At 38.3% G+C, this 11,134-nt stretch overlaps 1 protein-coding gene across 1 annotated transcript in view; it reads left to right on the top strand.

Annotated features, from left to right (window-relative positions):
* The first annotated feature begins 430 nt into the window (after positions 1 to 430).
* The window catches only part of ptprr (protein tyrosine phosphatase receptor type R), a 52,217-nt gene continuing 41,513 nt past the window's right edge, over positions 431 to 11,134 (top strand). The window contains exons 1-2 of the mRNA XM_017494830.3: positions 431 to 677; positions 3,273 to 3,562. Of these exons, the coding sequence (XP_017350319.1) occupies positions 617 to 677; positions 3,273 to 3,562 (351 nt within the window). The 5' untranslated portion in view covers positions 431 to 616. The remainder of the gene's footprint in view (positions 678 to 3,272; positions 3,563 to 11,134) is intronic.

Here is an 11,134-nt window from a genome sequence, read left to right as displayed (position 1 = left end):
ATAAATAAATAAATAAATAAACCAATAGAAACCACCACATGAATTGCAATGGTTTCCACTACAAATACCATTTCAAACCGTTAGACCATTAAAACTATTACCATTACCATTACTGGTCCTTAATGGCATCCACTATAACATGCCACCAATACTGTCGAAGACAACACATTACCAATACAGACCCACAGCGACCATTAAAGCCAATATAATACCCACTGTAACCATTAAAACCATTACAAATTATATAAGGATTTCTTTTTTTTTTTTCTTTTCCCCCAGCAGGGAATACTGTTAACTTCATTCATCATCTGGTAAACCGTCATTTATTTGTTCTTAGGCAAGTCTATACTGACATGCGCCGGTGTTATAGACTAGACACCCCCCCCCTCCAGTATCCATTCCTCCTGCGCTGTTTCCATCTCTCTCTCTTTCCTCTCACGGTGGACGGAAGTGGATGGGCGTCTGCTGCCATTGAAATAGGTTGTTGTTGTATTCCTAAATTAATTCTGCACGCACTGATACGTCTGGCATCCCCGGCGGAAGGTTACACAAGGCGTATCTCAGTGTACTGACACTGCAGGCTGTCAGATGGTAGGAGTGACTGGAGTGCACAGCCATGCATGGACCAAGAGCTGTTCCTCTCCTCGTTGTTTTGCTGCTTGCAGCAGAAATCGCAGGTGAGGAGCTACACGTCTTCTACACTACCTTTCTAAGTCATTGTCGGTACTCGATCTGGGATGACAGGAAGCCATTCTTTTCTACCTGGGGTGTAGCTGACAGCCTGAAGAATAACATCTCGATCATGATATGATAACGTTATGTTGCATCTGTGTGCATGGATGCATGCTGACCTGCAGGTCTGGTGTGCAAAGAATTCAGCAGACGCACAGCACAGGCGTGTTTTGAAGTATTCTGTATGTATGCAAATGAGAAGATGTGTCTATAGTGTATTGTGTGGGGAAGAAGACGGGAGGCATGTTGTCCTCAGGCTCCGCCCCCAGTCACATGATTGGCTTTAACCGTCGCCGGGGAGAAAACGTGTCACCTGTCATCTTGACATAGTATGCTTTCAAAGATTTAACTTTTTAAAAAAAATATATTTATTTATTTATTTATTTACCTGTTGAACAACATACAATAAAAAAAAAACACTAGAGTTAAAGGTGCAATAGCTGTTTAAAAAAAAAAAAATCATGATTAAAAAATAAATTTGGTTTAAGTCATGACTTCAGCACAAGTGCATGAATTCTAAGTGGTTGAGAAACTGACTTCCTGTCTGGAAAACTCGTTTGTGTTTGGATGCGTCTCCTGTCAGTCATTTTATAGACGCTGTACTCTATGGGCCACTGTAGACCCTGAGATTTGTGAACATGGGCAAGGAAAAAAAAAAAATCAAACATCAAACCAACAGATGTAATCTTAATTAATAATAATAATAATAATAATAATAATAATAATAATAATAATAATAATAATAATAATAACTGGCACCCTACCCAGGGTGTACCCTGCCTTGTGCCCGATGCTCCCTGGGATAGGCTCCAGGTTTCCCCGTGACCCTGAAAAGGATAAGTGGTATAGAAGATGTATGGATAATAATAATAATAATAATAATAATAATAATAATAAAACGACTACGCTTACCTAATGCACCTTTAGGATTATGTTGTGTTAACCCTACACCTTTGGGTTAATGGAAAGCTGCAATAAATGTGGTACAATTCTGTTTAATTTATTCTTTGATATCCAGCGTTATCATTTTATGGTATTATGGCTCATACAGTATACTGTATGAGGGCTCTAGTACTAACAGGTTTTGTTCTTTCAAATGATTCCGTGATGAGTATTGCATCTAGAATTATATAACTGGCCTATAAGCTAAATGGGTCACCTGGATGGCCTGGGTGTACAGATCTGATAGTGATCAAATGCTGGATTGTGTTACATCAGATGTGACACATTGTCCAGTCCAATGTATGTTCTCTATATGACCAAAAGAATGTGGACACCTGACCATCACACTCATATGTGGTTCTTCCTCAAACTGTTGCCACAAAGTTGGAAGAACACAGTTATATATGATCTCTTTGGTTGCTGTAGAATTATAATTTCCCTTCACTGGAACTAAGACTCAAACCTGTTCCAGCATGAGAGTGACCCTGTGCACAAAGCGAGCTCCATGAAGACATGGTGTGTCAAGTTTGGTGAGGAAGAATTTGAGTTTCCTGCACAGAGTGCTGACCTTAACCCCACTGAACACCTTTGGGATGAACTGGAACACCGACTGTACAGAAGACCTCCTAATTACCTGATCTCACTAATACTCTTGTAGCTGAATGATCACAAATCCCCACAGCCACACTCCAAAATCTAGTGGAAAGCCTTCCCAGAAGAGTGGAGCTTATTATAACAGCAAAGAGGGGAATAAGTCTGGAATGGGATATTCAACAAGCACATATGAGTTTTGGCCATATAGTGTAGATCTTGCACATGAACCCCAGACATAAATTGCACAACAGAAGCTTGCAGAGAGGCAGCTCATTATTAACAGCAGAGGTTCTCAAAATGGGTTCTAAGAACTCCCAGGGCTTTTGTCACAGTGGTGGAAATCACAACCCATCATCATCAGTGTTGTGTTTATTATTATGTTATTATAGGTATTAGCTGGATTGACTGTATTAAATGGTCTAATCCAAACCTCAATAACAAGTAGAGCCCTATAAACAATGTCAAATTGTATCATTAGGAATGAAACATTCCAGGTGATACCCAAAATATTACTGTACACATTTAAATAATGAGCCTAATATTTATTTATATTTTTATTTTATTTATTTATTTATTTATTGGTCCCTGGTTGCAAAGAGTGTAAGAACCTCTGACTAAGAGAATGTCAGTACTGGGCATCATCTCAAAGCTTCGATATCAGTATTGTATTGAAAATAGACAAAAAATGGATTGTTGCAGCGGGTGCAGCAGCTTAGTGGTTAACATGTTTGCCTCACACCTTCAGGGATGGGGGTTTGAATCCCGTCTTCTGTCTGAGTTCCCTGTGATAGGCTCCAGGCTCCCCACAACCCTGTGTTGGATGAGCAGCAAAGAAAATGAAATAAGATGGATGGGATTGGTGCATGCTTATGATCTACCTTAAAACTGTTAGCCTTTTTGTTAGATTTTAAATTGCAGCAATGCCTCTTTGTGGCCTCCAAAATCAAATAAGCATTTAGCAGGTCTATATTCTCAGTCTTATGCTTTGTACATTTTTCTTTCAGGAGGCTTCTCAGGGGATGATGAAAGCTACCAGTCACAGCAGTATGTTCGTTTGGCACCTGCCACTCCACTGTATCAACACATGGCCTCGCTGAACCAGGAGCAACCACTGAAATATTACAGCCGTGCACGGTCCCTCACTCTCATAGCCAAGCGAATGCCCTCCGTGTTACAAGAGTCCCGTTTCCGGCAGGTGCCACAGGATCGCTCAGAACTTAGCCTTCTTGCCAAGACAGACGATGAGGTGCACATGGAAAACACACTCATATCAGCCCGTCATATTGTCACCATGGTGAGTGCCTTCTGGGGCCACAGTAGGGGGAGTAGAGGTTTAGTTTGTTGATGCAGAATGAAGAACAGCAATTAAACTAAGGCTTATGATTTGATAATATTTGAAAGACTATGCTAGGATTCGATTTTGGCTATTTTGAGAGTGAGATAGCGTATAGGAGTGGTTTGAGGTGTTAAATAAAAATATAGGAAAGGCTGCAGTGATAGTATTTTTTGCTTATCTGTCCTGCATGTTTAAAAATGTTATCCTTTTATTATTGCTAGGCAAAGCAAATATAAATAAATATGTTGTCCTATTTGCTGTCTGAAATCAGGATGTGCAGCCAACACCTCTGTTTAATAATGTCAGTTAAAATGCAGTTGATTTATGACATATATACTGCTACTACATCATGTGTCTGGTTAGACACCAGGTTGAGCACCACTGAGCGCTTAGAAAGACACCAGACTCAGATCTGAGTCATGGAGTGTATTTAGAGACTGCGTGGGTGGGTTTGGGTTTTAGGGTTTTAAGGTCTTTCACCGGAACTCTCATTAAACATACAAAACCTAGATTTTGTTAAACTAACTAGCTGCATTGGAAGATTTTGCCCGAACCAAATGGGTCATATATTTACAAGGATCAATTAAGCAAATAATCTCATGAATATTTCAGTTCATTTGCAAATATTTCCAGAGTAGCAGACATCTGTTTAAAGCAAGCTATTTTTTGCACATCAGTGTCACCGTGTCCCTGTATCTGTCTTGTTGAGAACATCGTTATGATAGTGGATATATGTTAAAAATAGAACATGAATAATATTTTAGATATGTAAAAATATCTGTATTTTTAACAGTTAATATTGTTAGATTTTACATTTTGTATGTGTGTGTGTGTGTGTGTGTGTGTGTGTGTGTGTGTGTGTGTGTGCGTGTCCTCACTGCTTTTTCCTGTGCACATATGCTGCTTGGTGTGTAGGCGTATGTATATGCGTGCATGTGTGTGTGTCTGGGTGTGTGTTTGTTTGTGTGTTTAGGTAGGGGTACTCTCTATCTCACAATCTCTTTACCAAAGCAGGAAATGAAGGGAGGATTATTGCACATCGCTGGGCAGCAACGTGCTGAGTGTCGTTCAATGTGTTGTTCTTGTTCTGGTATGTAATGGTTTGTGAAGTGAAGAGCAAGAGGGGTTAATAAAAGTCCAAGGCAAAATAAACAAGGATGCCAACAGAGGATGGGAGATTTTACTGGAGAGGAAACAGATATTGTAGAGATTTTTTTTTTTTTTACAAAGAGGTATCTGTCTGCATCACCTGCAATATCCTCTGTTTTTTGAGCAGTTGTATATCAACGAGGATATGATGTATGATTTCTGTTTAGTTTTGCTTTATAAACCACATGCACGCAATCATGCGTGTTTCTGGATATAGATGCCAAGACACATCTTGCCCTCTGTTCTTACCCAGACTAACCCCTCTATTGAATAATTCAGAGCTGTAATATGGGTTACCGCTCTGGGTCGATTTGTATTGACTAAAACGCAGCTCACAGATAGGTAGAAATGGACTGTTTGGAAGCCGGGATGTTCATTCAAACCAAAGTGATCCCTGCTATGAAAGGCACTAGGGGTGGAATCTGTTAAAAAATTCATGATATGAAAGCGCTACTAACTGATATCATGTTTGTTTTTTTCTTTTGGGGAACATTATATGTTATCCAGTTTTACTTTGAATTTTCAAAGAGGCCCACATTACGTGACAAATTGAATGCAGTGCAAATGTTAGAATATTTGGTTATTTGACATCCTACAATACTATTATTCAAGTAATAAATAATATTTTCTCTCCTTTAACTCGACATGTGTTTAAAATCTCATGCACCTTTGTGTAATGTAATGTTTACTGCACCAGTGTTTCATATTGCCTCATCGCAGTATAAAGTCATGCTAGTATTCCCTCTTAGCACTTAAAATTTTTTTAATGTCTGCATGCAATATTAAACAGTAAATGTTTGATCTGGCAGTCATTTCATTCATGCCTGGGGGAATGCACTGCTGTGCTGTTAGTAATTAGTACCCATAAAATTGAAACGAGCTTAATGTCTTTTTCAATCGTCTGAAACTAAACACATCCAACAGGATCTCTGACCCCTTCATACAAATTGTATTGGAAAAGTCAAAATACAGATGTGAAAGATGGCGGTGGTCTGAATTAATCAACCCTCATGGCAAGTTTGTACATAATCTAAGGATGCACCAATCCAATACTGAGTATTACAATCCCCTCAGAAACTATTGGAACCATGTTTCACAGATGAGCTTGTATGTTTTGGATCATGAGCAGATCCTTTCTTTCTCTACACTTTGGCCTTTCCATCACTTTGATAGAGGTTCATCTTGGTTCCAGCACTTTTGTGGCTCATCTCTGTATTTCTTTGGGAATTCCAATCTGACTTTCTGATTTGCTGATTATTGGGTTGCATTTTGTGTTATGGCCTCTATATTTCTGCTCTCAAAGTCTTCTTCGAATGGTGGATTGTGATACCTTCACCCCTGCCCTGTGAAGGTTGTTAGTGATGTCACAGACTGTTGTTTTTGGGTTTTTCTTCACAGCTCGTGTCATCAGCTGTTGTTTTCCTTGGCCGACCCATTTGGTATCTGTTGCTCAGACCTCCAGTGGTTTCTTTCTTTTTCAGGACATTCCAAATTGTTATATTGACTATGCCCAATGTTTGTGCAATGCGTCTGATAGATTTTCCGTCTTTTCTCAGTTTTAAAATGGCTTGCTTTCCTCCCATAGACAGCTCTCTGGACTTCATGTTGGTTTATCCTTTTTAACAACAAATGCAGTCTTCACAGGTGAAACTGAAGGCTAAAACCAAGAGTAGATGTTCAAAGCTATTTATTCTTTAAACAATCAAACTAACAGGACATACCTGTGTAACATGAAACATCTGGTAGTCACATTTTCCAATATTTTTGCTCGACTACAAAAACTACTGGGTGGTCTGATACAAAATGTGCTATGTGCCTTAAAAGTCTAAGGTCTGGGAATGTTTTGCCTCTGATAAGTTTTCAGGTTACTTCCTGTTCTTATGTCATGGCAGATTATTAGAAAATGTAGCTAGGGTTAAAGGAAGTACAGTAGCATATTCCTGGATGGTAATATGTAAATAGCATATTACAGGGTAATGGCAAGAAAATGTATTATTGTTTCTATACTCTGGTAAAAAAAATATGGGGAAAACAGTTTTTAAATCATTAGTGGGGGCATTAGGTGCAGGTAGAAATCTTATAGGTGTTCTAGATAGAAATTTTTAACAATTATGCAATAAAGAAATGCTTCATTACCATGAACAATGTGACCAAGGCATTTTGCTGAAGCCTGCTTCAAAACAGAAAAATTATTAATTTATTTTGGGATAGATTTTTGACCTAATGAAACCTCTCCAAAGAGCAGCTTAATTACAGGCGTGGGTTGCTGCTGTAGGTTTTTCTGCTGCACACCTTTTCCATTTATCTGTGCAGGTCTGTACCTGCTTCTTTCTCCAGATTCTGTGTTAACATCATGTTGATTTTGCTTTCCGCTGTTGATGTTTTTAGATATTTTTACATCCAACTTCTATACTTCTATAATATGTAAAAGAAATTTAGATAAGTACTTCATCACACCTCCTTGACTGGCGTAAAGTCAACGTTGCCTTGAGCAATGATTTTAACTTTTAATAATCATTATCGCTTACATCTGAAGTTGGCTTTCTATTAGCTAGTTTCTTATTGGGATTTTTGGTTTCACCTTAAAAGCTCTGTATTTCAGTATATGGTGCTTTGAAGAGCATTAATATCACTTAAACAAAGCTGTAAATGCTCTGAATAAAAGGGAAAAATCTGCTTATTTCTTTTGCTGTTATCTAAAAAAATAAATTTTACGTTAGGATTTTTTTAAAAAAACGTGTGTAATTCATCAAATAACGTTGAACTACACAGCATACACTATATTTTACAGATAAAATATAAACATAAACATAATGAAAAAAAAAACTCAATGGTTTCATATTGTATGATCTAGGATGTATGATTTCACCGTCAAAATTCAAGACACATAATGTTTAATTAAAGTCATGCTCATTAAAGTACATTTTTTATTCGAATACAAAGTGTGAGTTAAATTTGATCCCGCTCTAATAAAAGTAGGGGCACAGGTTCTTCATTTCCTCCATTTCTCATGCACCTATGGCAAAAATAAACAAACAAAAAAACATTATACCAACCCATGTACCCATGATAAACACAAACATCCATGTTTTACTGTCCCACTGTTTTGTGTCATGTTCTTTAGTGAACTGTGTACTAATACCAGCTGGACCAACTTTACGTGCACCAGTTTGCCAGAGGGCTTTTGTTCACTTGCGTAACTAACATATGTCTTCACGTGAGCTCAATGTTCTAACCTGTTCAAAATTCAGTAATATCTGCAGGAATCAACAGAAAGGCACACATTAGTATATGTGGCTTAAAGTAGACTTATAGCTCAGTTAAATTATTTACAGTTTTTACACTCTTAGGGAAAAGATCAAATCTACAGACCTTCAGAGTTGTTGGTTGTCCCTCTGGAGCAGGGGTGTCCAACCTTATCCGCAAAGGGCCGGTATGGGTGCAGGTTTTCATTCCAATCAAGCAGGAGGCACACCTGATTCCACCTGTTTAATCTGTTAATCATGGCTTTCAAAAGACTGAGGTGTGGTTTTTACTTGGTTAGAATGAAAACCTGCACCCACACCAGCCCTTTCTGGATAAGATTGGACAGCAATCCTCTGGAGGAACCCTTAAAGATTCTATGTAGAACATATCACACTGGGTTACAAGTATAGAAAGTGATGAACCCTTATAGAAATATCTGTAGGAAACTATGAATGTTTGACCGTCCAATACCTTGTAAACCTTGGAAGAACCCTTAAAGAGCTCTAATTACCTAAGAATATATACAGATTGTCTTCCAGTGTGTAAATGTGAACATGACATGCTTTGTGCTGCTGGTTATGTCTTACATCGACATACATATTTGGCCTCACCATCTCTACAATGGAGTTAAGCACAATCAACATCACTGCAAAAAAGACTGCTTGTTTTGTCGGATGGGGATGAGCATTCAACATTCAGTGCCCTTAGGCTAGCTACGACTGGGCAATCTCTCTCTCCCTTTCCCTCTCTCACGCGCTCTCTCTCTCTCTCACTCTGGCTGTTTGAACTAAATTGGATTTTCTCTAATGTCTAATGTCACTGGAGCTCAGAGCAGTGCACAGGCCACCCTGTTGTTGTCATCCAATTATATTCGATTTCCCCAACCTGAAAGGCTCTTAAAAGCGAATTGAGGTCTTTGTGGTAGAGCCTGGTCCATAACATGGCTCTCAGTCATGGCCCGGTAGTCATATAGCCCTATAGTGTTGCCCCCTTTTTATCAATCTCAACCCCACAAATAGACAATAGTTCGTCGAGTTCGGATAAACTGACCTGCCCTTATCAGGAAGCTACTCGGCTTTCCATACTGACCACTGCTCTGTTTTAAATCTCCAGTTTAACATCAGGTAACTGACCAATGGGCAGCTGTATGCAGTGCTGTCTATTCTGTCCATAAAGTCATAAATAATGAAATACTATGTCTCCAAACTCTCCAAAATGTTAGTATTTGTAAAATGTAATCTGAGTCTGTGCTCATGGTAGCCTCAGATTCCTGTGCTTGGCTGAGGGGAGTGGACCCCAGTGAGTTCTTCTCCTGTTGTAGCCCATCCACCTCAAGGGTTGACATGTTTTGCATTCTGAGTTGCATTTCTGCTCACCCTGGTTATAAAGAGCACTTATTTTAGTTACTATATACTTCCTGTCAGCTTGAACAAGTCTGGATATTCTCCTCAGTCCTCTCTCATCAACAAGGCATTATTCCTTTACAGAATTGCTACTCAATAGACGTTTATCATTTTTCAGGCCATTTTGTGTGAGACACTCATGAAACTCTTAGGAGATAGATCATCAGTTTCTGAAATACTCAGAATCTGGCAACAAGTTAGTCGTCTCCCCAGTCTGTGGCAATGACTTGTGCTTCTCAGTGGCAATGAGTGCTGCTTGTGTTTTTACATTGCTTATTTTAACTCATGAACATTGCATGGTGCATTTTGTGCATGGTGCTCATGGAAAGCTGCATTATCAGATATGATTATGGTTTCTTTGCACACCATTGTTTCTTCCCCCTTCTAGCTTGTCTAAAACTGATCAACCGAGCATGCAACTTCAACATGCAGAAGCAGGTTTAATAATCAGGTCACATCCGGTTTAATAAAATAGATTAAAATTAGCTTTACCGTCCTGGCATTTAACTGCTTACTATCATATAGTGGCATCTTATTAACCGTTTAGGGTCATGGGTTTTGCCAGTGAAGCTCGGCAAGATCAGGTTAACTTTGCTGCATTTATCCATTTATAATGTTGTTGTCTTTTCTGTGTCCACATGTAAGAAATGAGCATTATAAAAATGTGTTAATTAGATGAAGTACTCAATGGAGATCATGATGATGATCTCAAATGTGCAGTTAAATGTTAACAAAAAAATTCTAACTAGGTGTAGTTTTGCTCAAGAGGAGGGCTAAGCAGGAATTAAGTTACATCACTTTCTGTAATTGGGCTAAAATGGGAGTTGATGTAAACAGATGGCTAAATCTAGTTGGTCCATTGATAGACCTGATGTTAAGATTCAGAGGTTACGTAGGTTCTCCCTTTTGTAGTTAGTGGTAAATTCACCACAGAGGCTATAGTATAGCTCATCGTCAGTTATGAAAATGAGTAAAAATGTAAATGTAATCATTAAAACTGTGTTGCACAAAAAAAACAACGGTCATGGATCTTCTACTTTATATATATATATATATATATATATATATATATATATATATATATATATATATATATATATATATATTTGTGTATATTTTTGTAAGTTTCTTGTAATTGGTGAGATCCACCCATCATGTCAATGTAACAAAAGCTAAACGAACATAAACAAAAACAAACAAACAAAAAACCCCTCAGCCAAAATATAAGATTTAACTACAGCTTTATACCTACTTGTGTATACATGCCACCAGTGATACTGTAGCTGTAGAGTTTTATTGTTGTCTCTCTGTGCATTATAAACCGCTAGTCGTGATTTTATCAACACACATTCCAGTGACATAACTGTATACATCAAATATACAGTCGGGTCCATAAGTATTTGGACAGTGGCACAATTTTCGTCATTTTGCCTCTGTACACCACCACAATGGATTTGAAATGAAGCAATCAAGATGTGCTTGAAGTGTAGACTTTCAACTTTAATTCAAGGGGTTTAACAAAAATATTGCATTAACCGTTTAGGAATTACCGTAATTTTTTCCAGAGTCCCTCCATTTCCACAGGCTCAAAAGTAACTGAACAATCGACTGATAAGCAGTTTCATGGCCAGATGTGTCCTGTTTCCTTGTTGTTTCATGACAAATTACGGAGATAAAAGGTCATGCGATGATATTACAGCACTTCACAGTACAGATGGATAATGACCCAAAA

Source organism: Ictalurus punctatus, chromosome 19 (genome assembly GCF_001660625.3).
Source record: "Ictalurus punctatus breed USDA103 chromosome 19, Coco_2.0, whole genome shotgun sequence".
Lineage (NCBI taxonomy): Eukaryota > Metazoa > Chordata > Actinopteri > Siluriformes > Ictaluridae > Ictalurus > Ictalurus punctatus.
This window is presented reverse-complemented; position numbering and strand designations above follow the sequence as displayed.